We start from the raw sequence: 26,729 nt of genomic DNA on the forward strand, positions 1-26,729 counted from the left end.
AGGTACAACCAGTCAGGTATGGTGGGGCACACCTGTAATTAAGTGGCTCAGGAGGCTGAAGCAGGAGTGTCACAAGTTCAAAGACAGCCTCAGCAACTTAGTGAGGCCCTGTCTCTAAATAAAACATAAAAAGAGCTGGGGATATGGCTCAGTGGTTAAGAGCCCCAGGGTTTAAAAAAAAAAAAAAAAAAAAAAAACAACTAAAAAAAGAGGTACAACCAATTAAAGAGCCTTAAAAGGTTAACAAAATGGTTTAAAGAATACCTGATGGTTCTACAAAATCTAGTTGCTCTGACAGAGGTGACATCTGAGCAGTATCTAAGAACATGTTTTCTCTGCAGACAGAAGCAAGGGAAATAGAGGCAGCAGGAACAGCTTGGCTTCTGGGCACTGTATCCCCAGAGCTCATCACTTTATCAAATACATCTGAACTGTGGATAACAAAATTACATTAGTCTTTCTCACACTTGGGCTTCATCCTCTTCTTCCATTGCCTTATGAAATCTTCCCCCAATTTATCCTCTTCAAAGTTGGTATTTCATTACACAAAAGAACCTAATGTCAACTCTAGAGAAAGACAGATATTCCAGAGCATTCCCAAAACCCCAAGATTAGTCCAATTTCAAAAACCCACAGGATCTGTTTATGCCTAAATTTTGCCTCCAGTCTTTAACTCATTCCTTAACCTCACCAAAAAAGTACCTAAATTTCCATGATGTAATTAATGTAAGTTCCACTTGTAATGTGGAACTATGTTAAGTGTTCTTTAGAATTTCAAAAAAAGTTACATGTACTGGTTTTCTTTTGTTGTGTAGTTTCATTATTCTCAAATCAGGTATGATTCTTTTCCAGAGAGAAAAACACTTGCGATAGTCAGAACTTCCTGTCATCATTCGTAGCCTGCTTTCTCTACGCGGCTCTCTTGAGCTGTGAACACAGGGCCAACAGACTTTCATCTCATTTACAAAGCTTGTACTAGCTGATGCTGACACATGAAAGACTTAAGGTGTCTCAGATATTACATGTCTCAGATAATACATGAAAAAATGGAGGGTAAAATCAAGACCTGTGAGACTTATTTTCTATTCTTTTAATCACTCATTGCTTTGTTTGAAACATAATGGAATGGATGAACTAGAAAGGTTCTGGGGTTCTTTGGTAATGCCACTAATGATTTTTCAAGTACTACTTCATCTAAGAATGGTTATGTCAAAGAAAAATACAATGTTGCATATGCTTACAGAAAATAAGGAAGTGATTCATCACATATATAAATTTTGCTTAGGCCGCAGGTTCTTTTACCTTTGACTTTCAGAAGTAAACTAGAGTTATGTAAATAATAGACTATCCATATTAAAACATTACTTACAAGATTGAGCCAAAGTGAAGTCAGTAGCTCTTCAATAAATGAGCAGAACCCCATTATAACAACAGCTCTTTATTACATGGTTTCAAATACACAGGATATCAATCATGTTCCCAGAAATTTAATAATCACATTCAGTAAAAGACTGCCAAAGTTGTCCCTCAACATCTAATCCTAAAGGGCTTCCTTCAAATTCCATTTACAAAGCCTTGCGCAAAAATAAAATAAAAGTTTAAGCACCAGTAAGACTGTTGCTAGCAGTAGTTTTATTTCGTTTTCTTCTTCATCATCATCATCCAACATGCAGCTTCTTCCTCCCATGTGCCTGGCCCTGTAAAATGGGTCTATGCTCTGCTTCATGGTACAAAGTTTATAAAGACAATATACCAATACAAAGTTGAAGCCATTAAAAAGAGCTTAATAATAACTACCAGGAGATAATTAATTTAATCTGGAGTGTTGATGGAATCCAAAGAGATGTGGAAACCACACACAAACATTACAGTAAAAGTTTTACTGGGGCAGGAGTGACAGGGGAACTTTGTATGTGCTACTGAAGGACTTTCTGAGTTGATCTAAGTTTATTTTCTTTCTGCTATTATCTTTAAATACTGCAAAGCATTGTGGGCAGCATCACTCTGTGCATTGCCACAGGAGATGCCCGAGCCATGACACACTGTGATAGGACTGGTTGACAGTTCGGCAAGACACTGATACTGCCCATTTGCACTCAGTTCTTCTGTAATGACACAAGCAAACACGATGATTAGTGTTAACCGTGTAAAAAGCAGATTCTTTATAAAAACAATCATTTTTTTTGGTATTTCTCTTTTAGCATTCATGGTACACTATTCCATTCTCACATCATTTCTCTCATGCTTGTACAAACAAAAAACCAGAATGAGTCAGGTGCAGTGGTGCATGCCTGTAATCCCAGAAACTTGGGAGGCTGAGGCAGGAGGATCAGAAGTTCAAGGCCAAGCTGGGCAACTTGAGACTCTGTCTCAAAATTAAATAAAAAACAGCTGGGGATATAGCTCAGTGGGAGAGCACTTTGGTTCAACCCCCAACTTCATAACAGAAATGGTAGTTCAGCCACAGCAGTTCTCAAACATACTGCTTCAAAGCATCTGACAGAACGGCAAAGAAACACAGGTGTTTAGGATTCAGCACTAGCCACTCAATCAGAATTGTGGGGTTGGGGTTGGAGGTGGCTGGCTCCTGCACTTGAAAGAAGATCGAAAGGCAACTCTAATGTGACTAGTTGAACAAGGTTTGCAAAGTGCTGGTGCTGAACTAAGCAACTTTCTTAAGAGGGAAAGAACCATTTGCTAGAGGACTAAAGAGGCTATTTCCCAGTAGGATGTCATTTTCAGTAGGCATTTCAAACAAGAAACAACCTGGTTCAGGGAAAAAACTCCATTGTGCCTTCCTATTCTTAGGACTTTAAGTCTGTGCAATTTCAGTTATGGTGTTTTAAAAACACCACTTAAACCCAGGAAATGCATATTATTCTCATCAACTGATGATCACTCTTCTGAAAATGGTAAAATGAGGCATGGGTTCTTAAGAAGTAAAACTTAAGAATGAAGTATGACTTATTCGAAGTGGTCATGATTAAAAGTTTCTATTTTAGCTAGTCAATTTAGTGAAAAATATCTAGATAAAGTGGGATTATTTAGTGAGAGGCTTTTGAGTTCTAGAATCTTTTTTTTTTTTCAATTTAAGTTCACATAGAATCAATCATTTTAAACTGAACAATTCAGTGGCATTCAGTACACTTATAGTGATGTCCAAGTACCTCCTCTACCCAGTTTCAAAACATCTTTATTACCCCAAGAGGACATTCTATACCCATTCAGCTGTTACTTTCCATCCCCTCGTCCCCAATCCTGGCAACCAACAACCTGTTGTTTAATCTCTATGGATTATCTGTTTCTGAATAGTTTATATAAATAAAATCATAATAAGTGCAGCCATTTGTGTCTGGCTTCTTTCACTCAGCATAATGTTTTTCACTATCGTCTATGCTGTAGCACATATTAGAACTTCATTCCTTTTTATGGCTGAATAATAATTCTATTGTATGGCTACTCCACATTTGTTCAGCCTTTCATTTGTTGGTGGACATTTGGGTCATTGCCACTTTTTGGCTCTTGCAAATAGTGCTGCTGTGCATATGTGTGTACTGGTTATTTGTTTGAATACCAGATTTCAATTCTTGTGGGTTATACTAGGTATGAAATTGCTGGCAATTAATTTGAGGAACCAAAAAACTTTCCCAAAGTGGCTAAACTATTTTACATTCCATCAATGATGTATGAGGTTTTAATCTCTTCATCCTCATAGACACCTGCTAATTTTCCATTGTTTTGACTATAGCCATTCTAGTGGGTGTGAAGTGGTATCTTACTGTAGTTTTAACTTATAGTTCCCTATTGACTAATGATGCTGAACGTCTTTTCATGTGTTTGTTGGTCATTTGTACATTTTCTTTGAAGATAGCTGCATAAAAGTTAGCCAAAAGTTAGTTCTATATTTATAAGAATGATTTAGTTCTTAAAATTGATAATAGTTTCAAAGGCATTATTAATTCATAACCCAAAATATTCATCTCAAATTCCTTCTTTTCCAAGATTCCATATCTTCCATAGTTCTCTTCATGATAAAATTCATTTATCTTTGTATCCCAAACTCTCAACAAATTATAAACACTAATAAATATTTACCAAATGAATAAATTCTCAACAATCATCTTTCCTGACCACCTCTCTTCGTTAACTCTCCAGGTTCTGCATTATTCCTGGCTCATCGAGACACTGCGTGACTCATCATTGAATTCCAAAGTAGCAGATAATATCAGAAGTTCTTTCAGCTCCTAACCACTCTAATCTTCCAGTGCTAGTATCTCTGACAACTGGGTCCCCACATCTCACTGAGGCTGGTATAGGGATATCTAATTCTTCACTCTTTATGCTGATATAAGTTACCAAATGCGTGCACATGCATGCACACACACACAGCTAGCTTTACAAACTGAATTAAAAGAAAGTCTACACTGACTTGCTTTCCCATCTGTCCATATTTATCTATATAAAAGACTACAAATTAAAGAAAATAGATGATAGCTGGAGTGGATAAAGCTACAAGTTGACTTTTCTCCTTTACTGTTGAGAATTGGTACTCAATGATTAAGTGGAGAGACATGGTTTGGCCCACACAAACTTGGTATTGTGGAAAAAATGGGGAGCCTTTTCATTTGCCAAATGCCTAACAGACCTAACTAACAGCCAGTGAATCTCCTGGGACTCTTCCCCTAATTTTCTTTTCCTCTTTTCTTTTTATTTTTTGGTACCAGGGACTGAACTGAGCGGCACTTAACCACTGAGCCACATCCCTAGCCCTTTTTATTTTGAGACAAGAGTCTCACTAAGTTGCTTAGGGCCTTGCTAAATTGCTGAGGCTGGCTTTGAACTTGTGATCCTCCTGCTTCAGTCTTCTGAGCCAAAGGGATTACAGGCAGGCGCCACCTTGTGTGATCCTCTTCCCCTAATCTTGTTCTACCACTGACTAGTTATGTGCTCTTGGGTCAGTTTCTCAATCTTTCTGTTCCTTACTTTCTTCACTTTTTATAAGAATAGAACTCACTTCACAATCAGTTTGAGGATTCACTAATTGGTACATGTAATGTCCTCAGTACAGTGCTGGCACACAGTTAAAACTATGACTTTTAGCTACTGACTTTATGGTTGGAACTGTATGTTAGCTATTACTATCCACAAGAATTGGACATATCAACTATATATACTACTGCTCTGGCAATTATTTATAGTTAGAATCCTTGATTAATGAAATAATAAATTACAACAGAAACTTTTGTTTTCAAACACACTTTTAAAAGAAATTTATCTTGGGATAAGCCAAAGGAAAAAAAAACATACCTATATCCAAATATGTTATGTTAAAACCTTGTTCCTTGGCAATTTCACTAAGCAGCTGGATGTAATCTGTATTAGGAATACTAAGGAGGCTTCTTTTCAGTAGGTTGATCTTTTCACCAGGAGAATTCCTCAAGGAATGCCAAGTACATCCTAAAGAATTTCCTACTACATTTGTCTGAAAAACAGAGATGAAGATTTATACTCTTAACTAGGACTGCCTACTAACACCAGTATCAGTATACTTACAAGTATTAAATACATTTAATACTTCAGAAAGTACATTTAAACGGGTACCATGTGGTTATCTTTCCAATGTAAACTAAACAATGCTAACATGTACTTACATTTAAAAAACACCTTGAAATGAAAAAATTTTAAAAAAAACACTAAATAAATAAAACACACACACTATGTTCAAAAATACTTTTGTTTATCAATATTAGAGTTGGAAGTTGTTGAGATCCTTAATGAATTATTTTTCTCTCTTTTGACCAAGTTGGTGCTTCCTTTTATCTAAGTGGCAACTTTGGAGACCTAGAGGGGCCCACATCATATAAGAGAAACAAAAATCACACATAAAATTTTTTTTATATGTGCTTATACGTATTGCAAAGGTTTCTCTGCTGAATTTTCTGATGGTAACCTTAGGAGGTAGAAATTTGAGAGCACAATAAACAAAATCTGCAAATAACTGAATCTGCCTAATGGAGGAATTTACAAATAAAAATATAAAACAATTTTCATAACTTCATAGTTTTTTTTGTATTGAATATCAGTCACTACAACTGACAGTCATAAAGCAGAAAACAAAATAAAAATTTAAAAAGATGAAATGTGAGTTGGGTTTGAGAAGAACAAGCTGCTCAAACAAAAGACAGGATGTCAAAAAGTTCTTATCAGACTTATTTTCCAGAACCCAAGTTAATTTTTTCCCTTTCCTTTCACTTTTTCCTCTTTCCTTTCATCTCACCTAAATCCTTCCCTTTTCATCTGTTTTTAGAAGGCCTCAAATTTCCACATTAGTTTATAGTTCTCAAGTCTCTTTCATACACTATTAATAAACACAACTATTTTATGAAGTATGTAGAGCCACTATGTTTAGTCTCATTTTATTATAACACATGGCAGGTGAAGGAATTTACAAAAGATCATAGGGACAATGACAAAATAGAATCAAGTAACTTATTAAATTTAATAAATGAAAATTTATATTACTTGTTTGAAACTTGAAAAAATACTGTTTTTTTTCTTATTTTTTTATGGACTGGAGATATAACTAAGTGGTGAGTGCCTGCTTATTAGCATGTGCAAGGTCCTGTGTTCAACCCCACAGCACCAAAAAAATTATTTTAAATCACAATTTATTACCATGTTTTCCCTGAAGCCTCTGTTCCACTCCCCAGAGGTATTCACTGTTAAACATTTCCACATTTCTTCATTATCTTTCCATAAATGTTTACAGGTACATACATATGCACACACACACGCACACACATACACATACATATGTACATATACACACACATATATATACACACAATCTGTTTAAACAAAAATGAAAGCTTATTCTTTTATATCTTGCTCATTTTTCTCATATCAGCACAGTTTTTACCAATCTGAAAGGTGAAAGTATCTTATCTTGCATGAATGAAACTGACCATTTTTTTCTTCAATAATTTGCAATTCTTCTCTTGAGCTGTCTTCTTTATTGGTGTGTTGGACCTTTCTGTATAGTATTGTAAACAGTCCTTATACAGTCATGAGTTGAAGATAATTTCTTCTTACTTTGTTTTCATTCTCTTGATTTTATTTACAGATTTTTGGTAGTGTAGGAAGTTTTATTTAATCAAATTTATCAGTCTTTTATTTTAAGCTTCTAGCTTTTAAGTTGTGCTTAAAAAAGCTTTCTACCTGCTACTATTTGTGAAACAGAAAATTCCTCCATGGTTTCTAATACTTATGGAATCTTAATTCTTATGTTCAAATTTTTCATCCATCTGGAATTTATTTTAGTGTGAGGAATAAAAGAGCAAACTAAATATATGTCACAACACACACATAAATAAATATACATGTCCCTTCCATCTCCAAACCTATTTGTTGTTTCTACATCATTATTGAATAATAGGCACTTACACTTCAGAGATTTGAAATTTCACTGTTGCCACACACCATGTTCCTATATGCATTAGCATCAACACCTAGATTCTTTATTCTATCCTCTGCCTTTTCTTGTATCAGTAACCTGTTTTCGTGACTACTGTTTTACTCTAAGTTTTCTTCTCTAATAGGATTATAGCCCACCCCCTACTTTTTTGGTTTTTGGCTATTATTCAAGGTTTATTTTTCCAGATAAACTTAGTACTGAGTCTCCCTATCAAAAATGAAGAGATTGGGCTGGGGTTGTAGCTCAATGGTAGAGCGCTTGCTTAGCATGTGTGAGGCCCTGGGTTGAGGTACTGGGTTCGATCCCTAGTACCACATAAAAATAAATAAATAAAATAAAGGTATTGTGTCCAAGTAAAAAGAATATTTTTTTAAAATGAAGAGACAGCATTACATTTAATCAATTTCTATTATATTCTTCAGTATAGTTTTAAATTCTTCCTTACATGAGTCCTTGCACATTTAAGTTTATTACATACTTTAAAAATGGGCACTTTTATATTCCAGCTCTTGCTATTTATAAAGAAAACAACTGACAGTTTTCTAGTACACTTCTTTAGATTTGATTTTTTTCCTATAAAATGAGCCATTTTTTAATCATAGTTCAGAGAGGACAGTGCTACAGTTATAATTTCACATTTGTAGAGAGGATGTCAGAACCTCAAGTCACCTATCATGAACAGCCCAATCTCTTAAGCCTTACATCTGCCCAGCTGCCTATTTAGTATCTCCACTTGGGGTATTCCACACATACTTCAATCTCAAAAGCCTTGTCCTGTCAAATTCTGTTTGGCACGTTATTGAAGGGTGCCACATCTACTCAGTTGTCAAGTTAAAATGTCTATTTCCCCCCTTTTTTTTACTCCCCACAACCAATCAGTTATCATGGCCCTTCCCTTCTAAATATTTTTTAAATCTATTTCTTTCTTTCCATTTCCTCTGCCACTACCTTAGTTTAGGTAATTGTTTTCCATCTGCTTTCTATAATAGCATTCTAACAGGTCTCTCTAATCCTAATATTCATTTACTCACCAAAACCCTGTCAAGTGATTTCTAACATACACAGTGAACCCTGTCCATCTCAGATTAAAATCTTTAATGATTTTGTATTACCTTCAGGATTAAGTGCAATCTCCTTAGTATAGCAGTCACATTAAGATGTAATCCCTCTTTACCTTTGTGGCCTCCCTGTTTGAAACTCCCCCCTCAACACTACCCCCTGGACATACCAACTCCCTTAGGGTTTCTAGAATGCATATCATGTTTCACCCTGGGGTCTGTGCACAATTTTTGTTTTTCTTTCAGTATTTTTTTTTAGTGGATAGACACAAACCTTTATTTTATTTATTTATTTTTATGCGGTACTGAGGATCGAACCCAGTGCCTCACATGTCCTAGGCAAGTACTCTACCACTGAGCTACAACCCCAGCCCCTGTGCACAGCTTTTTCTTCTCTCTGGAATTCTTTCCCCTCATTCCCATCCTATAGGTCTCAGCTTAAGACATTACTTTCTCCTTGAAGGTTTTCTGAAACCCCAGTCTACATCAGATACGTTCTTCCATGTTCCCTGACTGCCCCCCATAAGGACCTGTGTGTAGCAGTCTTCCCTCTTTTGTACGCTATAAACTCCTTAGAGGCAGAGACTGTTCATTTACTGTAGCCCACTATTGGGCACAGACCTTGGCACATAGTAGGAGCACCCTAAATGATTGTTGAGTGGATAACTGAATGAACTAACAAAAACTGGAAAAGTGCTGTTGCTTTGAAGACCAAAATAGCACTAGTGGGCCTATCATTTTATTCTTCATCCTTCATTAACTTTTGGTATTGAGAATCAAACCCAGAGTTTCACAAATGCTATGCACACACTCTACCACAGAGGTACAACCCCAGCTGGGACTATTGTGTTTAGATTCCATCTTATTATTCTGAATTGACTGTGTCTCTCAAGTCCTCTTATCTGGTCACCCCATGTAGCTCTGGTTCACACACAGAAAGCAGCTAACATTGTAGTGTGCAAATGAAAGATGAAAAGGTTTTTTTAAAATGCAACAGTGAAGTATCTATCCAATGAGAAATCAAGGAAAGCTTCCAACAGTAAGAAAAGCTTAATCAAATTAACATCATAACTGTCTGCTCAATACTCACTAGAGAAATGTGGTTCTCTGGAGAAATATTACTAAATTTGGCAAGAAATTTCTCAGCAGCATTTCTCTTGGCTTGTTTCTTTGATGCCCCCTTTCCTATATAAAGAAAAAGAAATGGTAGATTTAGAAAAGAAATCAGTGTCCACAGAGGATGATCTAATGTGTAAGGGATTATGGTTTTTATCTTCTAGGCTATTTTCTTACCTACATAACATTTTTTTATGGTTTTTGTTCATTATAATATATATAGTCCTCTCTCTCTCTCCTTTTTTTCCCCCCCAGTGCTGGGGATTGTACTCAGGTCCTCATGCATGCTAGGCAAGCGCTCTAATACTAAGCTACACCCCGAACCCTCAAATGACTATTAATTCTTTATATTTTATTCCTTTTCTTTAATAGTTATACTTTCTGCTTTTTTTCAATAATTATTTTCCCTATGCCTAGCTTTAATGAACAATATTTTGTTTAATTCTGACCAATTATTCAGATTTATCAAAATACAATGGAATTATAATCCCTCTCTCAACATCCACTACCTGTTTACAATCTTTTATACTGACAACTGTAGAATTTCCTTCTTTAACATGAGTAAGAAGGGAATGAAAAATGATAGAATTAAAAGACACCTTAAATAGTTGCTTTTGTTCTTTGTTTTTTTTTTTTGTTGTTTTGGGTTTTTTTTTTTGGTACTAGGGATTGAACACAGGGTACTCAACCAGTGAGCCACACCCCCAGCCCTGTTTTATATTTTATTTAGAGCCAGGGTCCCACTGAGTTGCTTAATGACTGGCTTTCTGCTAAGGCTGGCTTTGAACTAGTGATCTTACTTCCTCAGCCTCCTGAGCTGTAGATTAAAAATCTGAAACCCAGGGAGATTCTTTGTTTCACTGTTGAAATAAAGGACTGCATCAGGAACCCAAAGGAGTGATGCTGCTTCTGGCCCAGGGGGTTCTATACTAGCCACATCACCTCTAAGGGGCACAGAGTGCTGTTGAAACTAATATCCAGCTAAGATAAAAGTCTACTTTAAGTCACTTTGAAAATGACAAAAACATACCAGAGTAGTGAAGAGAAATTCTCACTAGTACTTATTTAAGTGGTTGCTATTCCTCATAGTTCACATCCTGGATAACTTAAAAGTTACCATAATTCCAAAAGACAATTTCTACTTTATTTTTTATCTCATTGCAAGTTTTTGGCCATCTATTCTCTTACAAAACACCTCTTTTTCAAATGTTAATTTCTTCTAGTCCTATTTTCTAGAATATCTATTGAAACATTAAGAGATTTACTAGTGTTTTTCCTCCCACATGAGTTGTTTAAATCACTAATATGTAGATGAAGATTATTTAAGGAATGGAGCAAATAATGTCTTTCTAGTAACAACTTATGATTTTCAAAAACATCAAATTAAGAAATATGAGTATTCTTCTTCCTTTTTTATTGGCAGTACTGGGGATTGAACCCAGGGCTGCTTTACCCCTGAGTTACCTCTCCAGGTCTTCATAATTTTTGAAACAGGGTCTCGCTAAGTTGCTGAGGGTGGCCTTGAACTCTCATTTCTCCTTCCTCAGCCTTCTGAGCTGCTGGGATTACACAGCCAAATATTTATTCTTAAGTTCTACCTTAGAAAGTTAGAAATAGTAGTGTAAGAGTTTATCAATTTTTCTCCCCAGAAAAAATATAACAATAGAGATTTCTATGGTCATTCATCATCTGAAAATATTGCAAATGTCTTGAATGGTAAGAAACAAGTACCAGTTTCCATAAATGACTCTAGCCTGCAAATTGTGGTATATTCTCTCTTATGAGCAGGTCCTCCTTCCTGGGAAAGAGTATATTCAGGAAGTCTCCAGCCATGATGAATAGCCAATTCCTATAAAATTAAAATGAGGCTTTAATAGTAATTTCAACTGCGCAATTGCTCAATCACATAAATTACGTTTCTTCTTGATTTAAATCTTATTTCTAGTCATGTTTGAAAATAAGGAAAGATCCTATATTTCCCATAAACATTCATTTTTTTATATATTTGTATTAAACATCAAAATGAAAGCAGTTTTGTTTTATGAATGGCATTGCTATCTTAAGCAATAGTGAGCTGATATGAGAGAAAGGCCACCACTGACCTCTTTGAGAACACCAAAGGAGACACCTACTGATCTCCTTGCCCTCAGTTCCTAAAACCTCTGCACTCCTGGCTACAGGTTTCTGGACCTGCAGCTGCTAACTGCTGCTGCATTTGATCAGGAGCTCATGAGGAGCAGAGACAGCAAACAGACTGGGATGAGGTTACAAGCAGAAGGTGAAAAAACAATAGAAAAACTTATAGAGCAGAAAAGAGACCACAGGATTGGTCGAGTAATGGGGAGGAAATTAGTCCTAAGAGAGCACATAAATAATCTGCAAGAAGAATATTCTGCATGCAGAAATTTAAAGCTAAATGTGTGTGTGTGTGTGTGTGTATAAATATAATTCTGGTAGAATAAACAAATAAATAAATTACATCTCTTTTTTTGAGATAGGTTACCCACTTTTGGCTCTTTATAAAATCTTCTCTCAAAAGAAGTAGAAAGAGGTTTGTTACAAGAGTGGGAAGAAATATTCTTGAAGTATAACACACTCTACCCATGTGTAAGGAGATCCTGTTAATTTCAAATAAGAATTCCACAAGCCAAAGGTAGATACTGCATATGGAAGAAAATCCAAAATATAAATAAATGAAAAATAATTCCAAATTAGCTGTGTAAAATCTAATGATCATAAGTTGGAAAGCAAAATATTTCACCACCTTATCTTTAAAATATAAAATGGATTATCTTAGGCACTATAATACCACCATTTAATTTTATATTTTATCAGTAGACAAATGTTAAGTATGGAAAAACTATATAACTTACCTGTAATGAACCAATAGGATTAAGCTGGTTCTTTGGTTGCTTGGAAGGGTCAGGCATTAAGGGGTCAGGAACTGCAAAGCTAAACATATTTTAAAATATTACTCAGTAAAATAATTTCCCTAAAGTAATAACTAAACAAGAAGCATTTTCCACTCAACTCTATGCCAAAGCTCTTGCATTACTTCTACATGTGATGCCCTTCTTCCAATAACTTCTATGGAAATCTGAGCTATACATCTATCTGTACATATCAAATGTTACTTCCTCTAAGGAGCCTAGCCTTTACCCACTCACTCCTTTGAACCATTATAACATTTGGTTTGACTTTTTATTTTTTATTTTTATTTTAGTACTGAGGATGGAACCTAGGGACATTCTATCAATGGGTTACATCCCTTTCTCTTTATTTTTTTATTTTGAGATATGGTCTTGCTAAGTTGTTTGGACTGACCTTGAACTTAAGATCCTCTGCCTCAGCCTCCCAAGTCACTAGAATTACAGGTGTTATCACCATGCCATGCTTGGTTTGACTCTTTAAGGAAACTGACCATAAATTTATACAGTCTTAGAAATACATGTAATTTGTCTGACCCTCACCTAACCTTTCCTAATTCAGATTGTAAACTCCTTGATGATACGGTGTATTACTTATCTACATAAGTTTTGTAGTGTTTTATACATAATAGGTGCTTGATTAAAAAAAAACATTCAAAGTACACTATTATGATTACACAAAAAAACTAAAGAGTATTAGTCAAGAAATTTATCCTAGCAATATGGATATCATCGATGTTTTTCCATCTAAGTAACTATGGAAGAGAGATCTGTTTTTTCATCATGTACTCAGTGGTAAGATAATCCTGGAATATTTCTATATATCCTGCATAAAATAGATGGCCTACATAAATCTGGTTTCAGTATATGGAGATTATGATTTGGGAAAAAGAATAATCTTTTGAAGGCAGTTTGAAATTACTAGTTATCCGGAAGATCAATGCCTAATGCAGAATAAACTGCATTCCAAAGTTACTACCACCTAAGGAATGGAAGAATCATTTCTTCCATGACAAAGAGGCTTAACTATTGCCATTTCCTCAGATTTCTTTTCCAACTGCCAGAATTTCAAGCTTTACATAGGCTGATGAGATACGAGTATTCACTTACAATGCTGCATGCCGAAGCTACCCAAATAATTGTGATGGAGAAGTGAAAAAGTCTCTGTATTAAATCAGGTCACTTTAGGCCTGATTACAGCTTAGTAATTTCCATTTTATCTGTCAAGAAGCACAAATATATAGTAAAGTTTGTTAGCTTTTTTTGCTGACAACGTGAAGTACCTATATGCAGAAAGGACACACTGTACACTCATTTCTACCAATGTACTCAACATGTTGGGTTGACCTTTGGGCCACTCAGAAATAGCACAGCCATCACCAGTGGGGGCAGAACTCAAAATCTGCCATGGTATTTGGCATGTCTTGAAAGCTAGCATAAATCAATTGTAAGGTATGACCCCAGTGAAGCAAGCATCATCTTGTGTGAAATACAAGGCCTGTCTGGGTTAAGTGCTTGTCTAGAGGGTTACTATGTCACTGGTTCTAAACTCCCCAAAAGGTTTAGAATGACTTAGGAAAAGGAAAGAGTATTGCATGAGAACCTAAATCCTTAATCCAAAAGAGTTGCTATAGATACAGAACAAAACACCTATTCCAAATTCCACAGGTCTTTGCAGTTAGCTATGAGCAGATTATACCAGAATGAACTCTAAGCATCTTTTTTTTTTTTTTTTTGGTACTGGGGATTGAACCCAGGGACAAATTGAAACTATACTTTCAGAATTCTTTAAATAATTATTGAATATTATCAACTTACCAAAAAGACATAAGAATCTATTTAGATTGTTGACATAGAGAACTACCACTGGGTAGCAAATTGAGTGGACGAGGTTATTACCCAGAACTATTTATTGTAGCCAAAATCATTTTATGTACTACATATTTGTGTATATTTTGCAATTTGGAATAATGTGTATCAAAACCAGGTGTTTGGGCTGGGGAGATAGCTCAGCTGGTAGAGTGCTTGCCTTGCAAGCTCAAGGCCCTGAGTTCGATCCCCAGTACCGCAAAAAAAAAAAAAAAAAAAAAAAAAAAAAAAAAAAAACCAGGTGTTTGTTTCAAGCTGAGTTTTATAATTCAAAGGAAAAACCCACATATAAGATCAGGGGCTAAAAATCAGAAAGAAATGTAAATCAATGAAAGATTACTAGTAATTAGTAATTAGTAGTAATTAGTATATTAGTAATTACTAGTAATTAGTATATCACCAGTGACTTCTTTATTTTTTTATATTTTGGTACCAGGGATTAAACCCAGGGGTTCTTAACCACTGAACCACCTACAAGCACTTTTAATTTTTTATTTTGAAACAGGGTCTTGCTGAGTTGCTTCAGGTCTCCCTAAGTTGCTGAGGCTGGCCTTGAACTTAAAATCCTCCTGCCTCAGCCTCCTGAGTCATTGGGATTATCCAGCTTGAACACATCCAGCCTGAACTTCAAGCATTTTTGAGTGCATGTATAAGAATTTGAAGACATACTATGCTCTATGGTGTGCCTAACAGAAACCAAAGGATAATACTTTATGAAACATGAATTCTCTAAGATTCACCTAAAATGTAAAAAAAAAAAAAAAATTCAGTTTGGAAAAACATGGCAAGAATATCCCAGTTAACATTCTTTTGTATTTGGTATACATTCTATAATAAAAGGAAATCTCTACCTCCTTCTTCCCAATGAGAATTCTTGAAAGAATATTTTTATTTCCATCTCACACCTTGTTTTCTTCAGTGTAAAAATTAATCAAATTCTTAATACAGAATATTAACAGTAGCCAAAGACATGGCTTCCTATTGCTGCACGCCATCTAAAAACAACAAAGTAAAGCCTAATTCATGAGAGGCTGCAGTTAATAGCTAATTGCTGGGCTTAATTGGATAGAACTATCTTTAGAGGTTTTCATAAAGAAATAGAATTTCAGAGTTCACATATTAACAACTGTTTACTCTGATGCTTTTGGGAGCACATTCAGATTTTTAATCTTACCTCAGCCATCATCATTTTGGGCTGCAAAATACAAAGAAATTTAGCTCACCAAATACTTGCATTGGCTTTCAGAATGTGGATGGCCGCTTCTGCAGCTCGGTGTTTTGCCAGCTTCTTACTCGTACCTTCACCTGAATTAAAGTGTAAAAAGAAAGTCTTTAACTCCTGTGAAAATGTGTGGCTTACAGAGATGTTGTCATACTATGAAACAAAGTCATGAAAGGTTTTTCATATATGCACTTGGTACTGAAAACATACACTACGTGCAGTTACACACTGTAATAAAATATTCACCATGTGAAGCTGATACATGAACAAAATCACAATTTAAAAAGTTACATGTATTTAAGTCTATGCATTTCTGTATAAAAAGTTTTACTCTTTTTACATTATATATTCATTATACAAATGGTAATGATATCACACGTCATACCTCCTAAAGAAATGCAACTTAATACTTCACTCTTCCCTTATTCCTGGATAGGAAGTTCTTCTGCAGCAACAAATCTCCTTTACAGAAGAAACTTACAGAAATTTTGGACAGTGAAACATGCACAATTTTATTCTGACAGTCTGGTTCTATTCTGGATCAAACCCCTATGCTAGCCTAAGCAGTAATAGGTGACAGCTTATGCCTTAAGTCTTCCACACAATCCATAACTCTTGCCTTGTAGATAAGGGAGTCTAGGGATAAGACTGATATTTTAATTCAGCAAGCAGTTGCATCTGGTAAAGAGTAAATTCAATCATTTTTTTTCCTTCTGAGTTCAAAAACTCAGGGAATAAGTTTGAATTGTGACTTCCAATGTCAGAGGACACAAAAACCATACTCTTTTATCTATTAACATACAATGTTAGGGACATAGCACAGAATTAAGGAGATTCCCTGCCCTCAAGGACTGATGGCCTAGTGTGGGATCTTGTCTGCTAACAGGTATTTGAAAAATTGAGGGGTACAAGTTATACCAAGCCTAATGTGAGTCTTAGGGAGCACACGGAAGCAGTCATGCCCCTGTTCTTGTCAGGGATTCAGAACAGTTTCATGAAGAAGAGAGAACGAAATGCACAATTCAAAGATGAGGAAAGGATAGTAAAGTGGAGGGAGCTAGGAGATTTGGAAGAGCATTCTAGGTAGAGAAAAGGCACCTGCAAAGGCTCAAAGGGTTAGCACAGTGTTCTCAATTTCCAGGAACACAAACAAATGATACCTTCAGATTACCAGATGGTACAACTTCAGTCTACCTACTAATTTTTTTTCTTGGCATTCTTCGAAATTAAATTTAGTATTCAGTATTTTTTATGTTTGCAACTAAATAGGTACATGAGGAAATAATGTCCACATTTACAAATGGGCATGAATCTGAATTCTGAAACTTCTCTGCTGTGTGACTCTGAGCATGTTATTTATAATCTCTCTAAACCTGTTTCTTCATGTATAAAAAAGGGACACTTCTTATACAAAATACTTGTACAGATTCAGGAACTAGAAGCTACTATGTAATACAGTGTATGGGTATCTTCCTAACTTCCTCATTTTTTTTTTTTTTTTTTGTGAACATAATTAAGAGTGATACAATAGGCCCAAAGTTCCAAATGATTCCATAAGTACAGGAGGGAAGCTCAGAAAATTCTGGGATCATGCCTCCCTGTGTCTGCTATAATCTATAAAACTATGAAACTTAATAGTACCTACTGACCCAGTTATCAGGGCTCCAAGAACCCTTTTGGTTTCTGTTTAATTCTTGGAAGAATCCTAGGGTATATGAAGAGCTTTGTAGGATGCCTGGATAACTTTTTATTATCTGAGCATCCTTATATCTGAGGAAGAGAGAATTAGGGAAGGAATCAGATGAAGTTGAAAGCTCTTAACAACCTAACATAAGAGGTCTCCGTTTCAAAACCTGCTCCTCATAGCTGTCACTGGCAAAAGGGGCGCTTTTCCCAATTGAAAATCAACACCAAGTCTGGACTGCCAACCAGCAGGGTCAAGGGGGTTAACTGTGCATACAGACCTGTGCAGGTTATGTCGCCAACGGTTACTCTGAAGGTGAAAGTTGGCACGTGTATCTGCACATCGGATCTTTCACATTCATAAACCGGGATGTTCTTGGTCTTCATGCCATATTCGTGTAATACCTGAATTGGTGTTTTCCCTGGCTTAGCTGTTATCATCTTCCCCAAACTGCAAAAACCAGAAAAAGGTGTGCTTTGCATGTCGAAGCAGAGAGAGGCAGAAGCATACAATGGCCAGTTTTGACGGCCATCAATGGTGACCTGGGAGTTACCGTAGCTTCCTGGCTGCCAGCATCAGAGCTGGCAAGGCCCTGGTGCACCTGTCTCCCAGCTCTGCTGCGGCAGTCACCCAGCAGGGGCTAGCCGGGTGAAGGAGGAACGTCTTTAACAGACAACTTGAACACTGGCAAAAGATGTTCTCAGGGGATTAAGGCTGGCACGCTCACTGCATACTCTCAAGACCAAGCCAACCAACCCGGTCCGCGCGCTGCACTTCTGGTCACCCGGGTCCACCCGGCGCGCCGCCGCGGGCCACAAAAGGGGCGGGGCGCGGCCACAGACCCCCGCCCGGCGCCACCAAGAGGGCGGGGCAGAGCACCGCAGTGGAGGGGGGGCTCCAGGAAGGGGCTTTACCCAGAATGCCGCCGGAGCCGGCTCCCCGCCCCCGCCTCTGCTGCCCACCACTCTCGGCCCTGCGGTCTCTACTGCCCGGGAGCTGACCTGAAGGTCCCGCTGTCCTCGCGCTCCAGTGGTGGGGCCTCCGCGCGATGTCTGCTTTGGGACATGGCGAGAAGAGACGGCTAGGCAGCGCGAGAAAGAGTGGTGCGGAACGGCGTTCTCGCTCCCCGCGTCGGCCGGTCCCCGAGAGGAGCTCTCCAGCACTACAGCCTCCTTCGACTCCCCCTCTCCTCGCTGCTTGCGTCCCTCTTGCGAAAGGGACAGGCGGGGCCGGGTGGGGGAAGGAGAGGAGGGGCAGCGCTACGGCGCCGGCCACACCCCCTCGCTGCCGGACTCCGGGCCCTGCTCCAGGCCAGGCTCCGCCCCCGTGCTCTCCAAGGCCCGCCCCTCCGCAGCTCCAACTCTTCCCAGCTCTCGCCCGCGCCCCCTTCGGCTCCCGGGACTTCACGGTGCCCGGCCCCGCCCCTCTCCAGGTCCCGCCCCCTCTGCCCTCCCAGGCTTTTCCCAGCTCCCGCCTGCCTTCCACTTAGGCTCCCGCGGCTTCCTGACTGGTCTTTTCCCTCCCGCTGTAGCTGCGCTTGGAGCCGGAGTTTTGGGGCCTTAGAGGGAGGTGGTTTCCTCCTCGGAAATAAAGCTTATTCTTGTGGGCTCAGAGTCCGTGAGGCCAGAAGTCCCATGTGTTTGAGCGGTGGGGAGAAAAATCTGGGGACAGGTTCACTTTAAGAAAGATTTGAAAATGCTAATGCAAAATTGCTAGGGAAGCTCCCAGAACCTGGCGACGAAATTTGAGACCCTTGATTTAATGGGCTCCTGGGAGCTGCTGTTGGCTTTCGTAGCCTTTGCGTCCTGCCTCCTAGCACACTGGGGCGTCTGGAGACCCTCCTCTCCCGCTGGGCGGGCTCCTTTGTCTTGGAGGCGTTCGTGGCAATTTAGACGGTGGACCAGCAGAGCCGGCAAGGCGCATTAGGTGTAAAGGAAGGCCTTTCTATACGCCAGGTTCCAGTGTTGTCGGTTGTAATCGCGTTGGTGGATGCACCACCTTTAATGGGGATTAGGCCGCGACATTGAGTTGTGTCCTCTCTTTAAATGCTTTCCACTTGCTGAAATGGCTCCCTGTGCTTACAAGGTATTCTGAAGATGGTTTTGCACAATACTGTTTTCACAAAGCACATTCTTTAAAGTACGGTTTGGGTTGCATGTGAGCCCTGGATACTTGAATGCAAGTGAAAAAAAAAAAAAAACTATCTAATCAAATTAATTCCCATTATTTGAGAATTAAATACACGACGAATATATGCATGTTTATCAACTAATACCTAACGGTATTAGTTTCAGTGAACACCTTTTAAGGACCAAAGAGATATTGAACGTTTATATTAAAACCGATGGCACTGCAATATTTTAGTTCAGAGTTGCTTTTAAAATATATTTTTAGCTATAAAATTCCTTAAAAACAAGCCAAAACCTCTAATAGATCTCTTTACAGGTTAAGTAAAATAATAATGACTAAATAAAAACAAAGTAAGTGCAGCAGGAGTCCATTTCAGGTGACATAGACTGAGTGCCTAGCTTCTTAGTAAGAAAACATTGCATAATAGTTTATAGTTTTCTAAATGTGTAACGTGGCTTTAATTTAGTATTTTGTAAAGATCTGCAGGCGATTGTTTCCCTATATTTTGTGAATTTATATTTAATATTAAGCACCTGGTTTTGTGAACATGCAGATGTGGAAATGTTCCTGCATGAACTGTTTGGCCTGGTGAACTTGTGAAGGAATTCCCTTTGGACTAGGTCCATTCTAGATGGTATCCAGGACTAATGTTAGTGCCTAAATTGCAGCATTTCCCATGGGGCTATCTGATTCCCTCAGAATTGGCCCATTGCTACTGGAAAATCACTATCAACCATGATTCTCATCAAGGACATCAATAGTATGTTTGAATTGGTTTTCTTTGTTTTAGTGCTATAAATTGCCAGTCCAAATTAAACTTGCTTTTAGTATATCATTTTACACCGTTGATCTATTATTCATTACTTGAACACATGAAGCGAGGCAGCATTGTGAAGTCTACACTGGTAAACTACTTGGTGAAAGCATGTTTTATATTTTTAACGTGCGTAATTGTATTTAAGATCAAGTGAGCTAGTTTTGTGCCTGGTTTTCTTGTTTTAAAATGGATTTGTTACCTGGGGGTAGCGGTTGATGACGTTTTGATATTAATATGTTTGCTGCTGCTACCAAGAGCTTTGTCAAGCAAGTTGGAAATGGAGGGAGATTAGTTCCTGTTCCAAGCCTCAGTGAAGCTGACAAATACCAGCCTCTCAGTCTGGTGGTAAAAAAGAAGCGATGCTTTCTGTTTCCTAGATATAAATTTACCTCAACACCTTTTACACTGAAAGATATTCTCCTAGGAGACAGAGAAATTTCAGCTGGTAAGTTTAAATGTTTGGGAGTGACTACTCAGGGAACTGTTATTAGTAACCTAAACAGGGGTCCTGTATACTAGTTACATTAGTAATACATATTTTCAATGAAAATAGCAACCTTTATTATGAAAGTGATAACATTGAGATGAACAATGCCTAAAGTTAATATAGTACCAAATCTCTCATCAAATACTTTTAAAGTCTACCAATTTTTTTAAGTTGTTTTAACCAAAATCAAGTTAGAAAATGACATAACATTTTTTCATCTGTAAGTTAGCGTATTATTTGATCTCATCTCTTACGAATGAGATGAAAATAGTTTGTATTCTTTTACGGTTCAATTATTACAACTGGTAAACTGAAATGTATTTTTAAAGCTAGATTATAAAGTCAATTGACATTTTGATAAGTTATTGCTTATATTGTTTTTATTTCAACAACCTAGTACATCTTGATGTTTAAGAAGTTCTGTTGGCGAAACAGAGGATTTGAGTTTGTTGTTGTAAAATTGAATTGCTATTTTAAATTTTGACCTGAAATGTAGCCTTTCTTATTAACATTTGGGTGATTGAATCTTCAAATGTAAATTAACATGTTACTCTAGATAATCCATGTAAGCTGAATTGGAGACATTTAAAAATACTAGGTTCCTTTTCATAAAGGTATTTCATCTTATCAATTACTGAATTATGAAGATGAATCAGATGTTTCACTTTATGGAAGGCGAGGCAACCATATTGTAAATGACGTTGGGATTAATGTTACTGGATCAGATTCCATTGCAGTAAAAGCTTCATTTGGTGTAGTAACCAAACATGAAGTGGAAGTATCAACATTACTCAAGGAAATTACTACCCGGTCAGTATAATAATCCAAATACATGTCAGTGTTTTAATTATATAAACATCATGTCAAAGAATGCTTAATTTTACTAATGTAATTTATTTGTGTGATTTTTTTGAAAAATAACAAGTTAGTAGTATTTTTATGGAAAACAGACCAGTTGAGAAGCAGCAAGCAGCACTCAGGGAGGGGAGAACTCCAAACATCATTTTACACCAGTGGGCCCAGAGGAGAGCAAACTCCAGACTCAGCCCGGATCCACAGTATCTCATGACATTTATAGGTTATTTGGCCTCATCTTACACCAATCCTATCACTAGGACTTTTTTCCTTTTTTAAAAAAAAAAAAAAAAAAAAATCCTAATCTACAGGGCTGAAGGCCTTGTGCAAGGTCTCTAACATAAAGCATGCTTACAGAAAGAAATAAGAATAAAGGGCTCTTTTCACATGAATTTGTTAAATATCCAGCCTTGAAAATGAGGCACAGGGATGTTTACATTTCACCAGGGAGTAGTCAGACTCCTAGGGCAGTTATTTATAATCCAAAAGGTAGGGATCCATGGTTAGTTAGGTTTTCTGAAGAAAGGCTGCGGGAGAGGAGGAGAACTGACCCTTTCCCCAGGCATTGGTTTCTTATGGTAACATTTTTGTAATTTCATTTTGCAACCAGTCTGGTTTTGCTATCACAGTATACTGAACTTTGGATAAGGGTAGATATCAAAGAATCATTTGGTTTGAAGAAAATTTTCTAGTGTTCCACAGAATCAATAAGGCTGTGTACAAATTTGCTAAATTATTAAGTGGAAAAAATAAGAAAATGTCTCTAACAAATGTACAGAGACTCCTCCAACAGACTCAACAGAGAAAATAAAACACTCCACATGAGCATGTTTTAAGAAATTAGAGGGAGAGGCATGGTATTCACATATTTTTATCTGTATTTTCTGATTTATATTAGGTCTGCCTTCACTTAGTTAAGATGGACCGTGTTTGAGTAACATACAATATAGCAAAAAATGTGCCTGATTATTTATAATTTGATGCTGAAGAATCTCATGATTGTCTCTTTTTTATTTTAGAAAAATTAACTTCGACCACAGCTTGATACGTCAGTCACGGAGCAGCAGAAAGGCTGTGCTGTGCGTGGTCATGGAAAGCATTAGAACCACGCGACAGTGCTCCCTGTCTGTGCATGCTGGCATTCGAGGGGAGGCCATGCGGGTAGGACATAAGCATTAGGCTTTTCTTATTAGCTACAGACTTGCTAATAATTTTTTTTTTAAGCACTCAGTTTATAATAAGACTTAGGTATTTCATTAAATGTTGAGATGAAATAGCTGCCATGGTGTAGGATTTTGCACGGTAATGACTGTGTTTAAGAGTACGAAAAAAAAATCCAAGGAAACAGATTCTAAACCTGTGTAATATGGTGCAGATAAAGCACTAATCCTTATTGAATAATCTGTATGCCAACATCTCTGGTATTGCTATTAAGTGCTATTTTAAGGAAAAAAAAATTAAGTACTGAAGTTACATTATTTTATTTCTGAGGTACTGGGATTTTGCCCAGGACCTCACACATGCTAGGCAAGAACTTTATTGCTGAGCTATACCACCAGCTCATTTTATGTTTTAATTTTGAGATGGGGTCTTGCTAAATTGCCAAAGCTGTCCCAGACTTGGGCTCCTCATGCCTTAGCCTCCTGAGTAGCTGGGATTTATAGGTGTGTGCTGTCATGCCTGTAAATTATATAATTTGTACTTAGAATTTTTAAATGTTGAATTTATATTTTGTATTAAAATAATTTTTCTAAATTCATATTATCAATGGTAAAGCATGCTTCATTCAATGTTAAATCCTTTTTAAAGATTAGAAAGTTATGTGGGTTTAAATTTGACCCCAATTATGATATTCTTTATCTTTGCCATTCAGTGACACCTAGTAGTGATGTTGGGATTAAGACACGTTGTTAGAAAGATATAGTTAAACGATAATCTTTTTCAAGTCTTTACAAATAAAGGTTCTGTTCAGTATGACATTCAGCTGTCCACCAAATTCTGATTAACTTTGGATGAGTTGAGGAGCACAGACTGAAGCATTACTTGATTATGGGTGACAACTTTCGAAAGCTGCAGAAAGCTCTGGAGGATTTGAAACAGTAGATGAGATTAGACTGAAAACACTTCTAGCACTTAAACATAGTTGTTTTCTAAGATTTAACGTTCAAAGAAAAAGACTTCTACTGCAAAGAACATTACTGTTGGGGGTGGCCCTAATCTTTTTCTTCAGTACCAAAGTAAGCAAAAAGTGGAGAAGTCTTCCCTGGTTCAGATTACCAGTCCCTGCTGGATCACTTGGATCTCTGCTTTAACAGTTTGATTCAAGCAGGGTAATTCTTTACTTGAAGAGGTTTTTGTTTGTTTTTTGTTTTAGTTATATTGTAAAAGACAATGTGCTTCTCAAAAAATCTATCCTGACATGTTAGGGTCCTTAATAATGTTATTTTATTCTTTATTTATTTATTTAATATAGTTTCATTTTATGGATGAACAGAACCCCAAGGGAAGGGACAAAGCTATTGTTTTTCCAGCACATACAACCATAGCTTTCAGTGTTTTTGAACTCTTCATTTACCTGGATGGTGCCTTCGGTGAGTGGAGGATCTGCTTCAAACAGTGATTTTTTTTTTTTTTTTTAAAGGAGAATTTAATAGGAAAGTCAGTCTCTCTCTCTCTCTCTCTCTCTCTCCCTCCCTCCCTCCCTCTTTCTCCCTCCCTCTCTCTCCCTCCCTCCCTTCCTCCCCTGTCTCTGTCTGATAATCATAGAAGAATGATGCTTTCAGCACAGTCAGTCATGGGGTCATGGGGAGATAATGAGTGACCTTCTGATAGATATTTTTTGATGTGGCAAATAGGAATAGTAGAAGCAAGAGGCCCGAAGTGTCAGGGCACCATAGACAACTTTTCTTACTTCAGTTTTACTTATATTAGATACAACTTTCCCCTGTACTACCCTTAAAAACATAACTAGAAGTAAAGATACTTCCTCCAGAATAGTCCTCTTGTGTAATAGCTCAACATAGCTCACTTTAGCTTCTATGTTTCACAGGTCTTTACCTTTGGTTGACCACCAGCCAGTCCAAGTCCAGGTATAGCCCAAAGGACCAGGAAGGGAGCCCCCAATTTATAAACATTTTTAGATCTGTTTATGTTTCTGCAATTCTGTGGGAGGAGAGAATGGGAAACCTAGAAACAAAACTATGTTCTACGTAAATTCTATTTGGAACTCCTTAGGTGTAGGTTTTTACAGTTCTATTGATTTTTGGGAAGAGGATATACTGGTATCCATCCAATTTTAAAGTGTAAGTATGCTTTGTTCTTGCCCTTCCAGGAATTTATCCTACAGGTGTACTTACACATGTGTGAAATGGTTTGGGTACGAGGATAGTCTGTTCTTAATAAAAAAAGATTGAAAATGATCTTAAGGGAGCTCATTAAATAGTACATCCATAAAAAAATAGTACATCCATAAAACAGAATACTAGGAAGCCATTAAGAATGAGATCTCTATAGACCCTGACATGGAATAATCTCTATTTTTATTGTATTTTAAATTTTTTTGATACTGGACATTTAACCCAGGGGTGCTTTACCACTGAGCTATATCCCTAGCCCTTTTTATATTTTATTTTGAGATGGGATCTCACTAAGTTGCTTAGGGCCTTGCTAAATTGCTGAAGATAGCCTCAAACTTGTGATCCTTCTGTCTCAGCCTCCTGAGCTTCTGGGATTACAGGTGTGTACCACTGAGCCCAGCATCTAAGACATATTTTAAAGAAATGTATCTAGTATGTAACTGTTTGGTCCTAAAGAATTTTATATACAATTATATTCTTTTATGCTTGTAAAATAATATGGAGTATTTCTGGAAGCATACACAGACACTCAACAGTGCCTCTGGGGTGGGAGACTAGCTGGTTACAGGTGGGCTAGAGACTTGTCACTATATGCCCTTTTTGTACGATTTGAATTTTGTACCATATGAATGAACTTTTTCCAAAACATTCTGAAATTTAGCTTTAAAAAATGGAATGAATGGCATGGACTGGAATTCATTGCTCCTATAAAACATCCAATAACATATGAGTTGTTCAAGTTATAACACCTTCTCAAAATTGTTTTGTAGACCTTTGTGTCACTTCAGTGTCAAAAGGAGGATTTGAAAGGGAAGAAACACCAACGTTTGCACTGCTCTACAGACTGAGAAATATACTATTTGAAAGAAGTATGTCTCTTGAAGAGTATTTCAAATGCATTTTTTTCCTTCCTGGATTAATATTCAATAGTGCCATGTGTTAAGGGAAAATTTCAATTTAAAAGCCAAATTGTTTCATGACTGATGGTTTAGATTCATATATTTACAAATGCAGTTTGGCCTGTTTGTTTTCTGTTTTGACGTCTAATACATTTCTGTTTTTGTCCTTTTAGATAGAAGAGTGATGGATGCCATTTCTCGTTCACAGCTTTACTTGGATGATCTTTTTTCTGAGTACTACGACAAACCTGTCAGCATGACTGATATTTCACTCAAGGAAGGGACTCATATCCGAGTTAACTTACTTAATCACAACATTCCTAAAGGGCCTTGCATACTCTGTGGAATGGGGAACTTAAAAAGGGAGACGGTCTACGGGTGCTTTCAGTGTTCTGTAGATGGACAGAAGTATGTGAGACTTCATGCAGTCCCCTGTTTTGATATTTGGCACAAGAGAATGAAATAAAAAGAAATATACAATATGCTTATTGGTGTCTTAAGTGCAATCATGCCATAAGCCTTCTCTAACTTATCTAGTTTGCTTTGATGAATTAAGTTAGAGTGAGAGAAGAGATGGAAAACCTGTGGAGTTGTCATTTGCCTTACGTGTAAAGTGAAGATATGACACAACTGTTTACCTCATAACTCGTCATGATTAATAACATCGCATATGTAAAAAAGCTCAAATCTAAAATTCAGAAGATAGATATTCATTCCTTCATAATTTTGCCAGTTAATTTAGGATCATTTTTGGGATCGAGTCTATGATAATATTTTACCTAAGAGATTTTTCTAATATATCAATTTTATTTTTAATCAAATTTAATTCAATATT

General features: G+C 37.1%; 2 protein-coding genes across 5 annotated transcripts; one reads left to right on the forward strand and one right to left on the reverse strand.

Moving 5' to 3' along the window:
* Positions 1–1,422: 1,422 nt before the first annotated feature.
* PRKRA (protein activator of interferon induced protein kinase EIF2AK2) lies at positions 1,423–18,563 on the reverse strand. 2 transcript variants are annotated; one of them, XM_079131252.1, is made up of 8 exons: positions 18,352–18,563; positions 17,631–17,800; positions 15,668–15,749; positions 12,522–12,600; positions 11,380–11,497; positions 9,623–9,717; positions 5,308–5,482; positions 1,423–2,105 (listed from the first exon to the last, which is right to left on the reverse strand). In XM_079131252.1, the coding sequence occupies exons 1-8, from the start codon at positions 18,414–18,416 to the stop codon at positions 1,948–1,950; spliced, it is 942 nt and encodes a 313-aa protein (XP_078987378.1). In that variant the 5' UTR covers positions 18,417–18,563; the 3' UTR covers positions 1,423–1,947. The 2 variants fall into 2 exon arrangements, with proteins under 2 accessions (XP_078987378.1, XP_078987379.1); XM_079131253.1 differs by lacking the exons at positions 15,668–15,749; positions 17,631–17,800; positions 18,352–18,563 and adding an exon at positions 13,686–13,824.
* Positions 18,564–18,666: 103 nt separating this feature from the next.
* On the forward strand, positions 18,667–26,380 carry PJVK (pejvakin). Of its 3 annotated transcripts, none has more exons than XM_079131249.1 (7): positions 18,667–19,435; positions 20,034–20,742; positions 21,399–21,594; positions 22,659–22,800; positions 24,113–24,230; positions 25,766–25,864; positions 26,068–26,380. In XM_079131249.1, exons 2-7 carry the CDS (start codon positions 20,532–20,534, stop codon positions 26,358–26,360), a joined length of 1,059 nt encoding a protein of 352 aa, XP_078987375.1. In that variant the 5' UTR covers positions 18,667–19,435; positions 20,034–20,531; the 3' UTR covers positions 26,361–26,380. The 3 variants fall into 3 exon arrangements, with proteins under 3 accessions (XP_078987375.1, XP_078987376.1, XP_078987377.1); XM_079131250.1 differs by having other exon boundaries at positions 20,553–20,742; XM_079131251.1 differs by having other exon boundaries at positions 19,417–19,435; positions 20,675–20,742.
* Positions 26,381–26,729: the final 349 nt, after the last annotated feature.

Source organism: Sciurus vulgaris, assembly GCF_902686455.1.
Source record: "Sciurus vulgaris genome assembly, chromosome: 3".
NCBI lineage: Eukaryota > Metazoa > Chordata > Mammalia > Rodentia > Sciuridae > Sciurus > Sciurus vulgaris.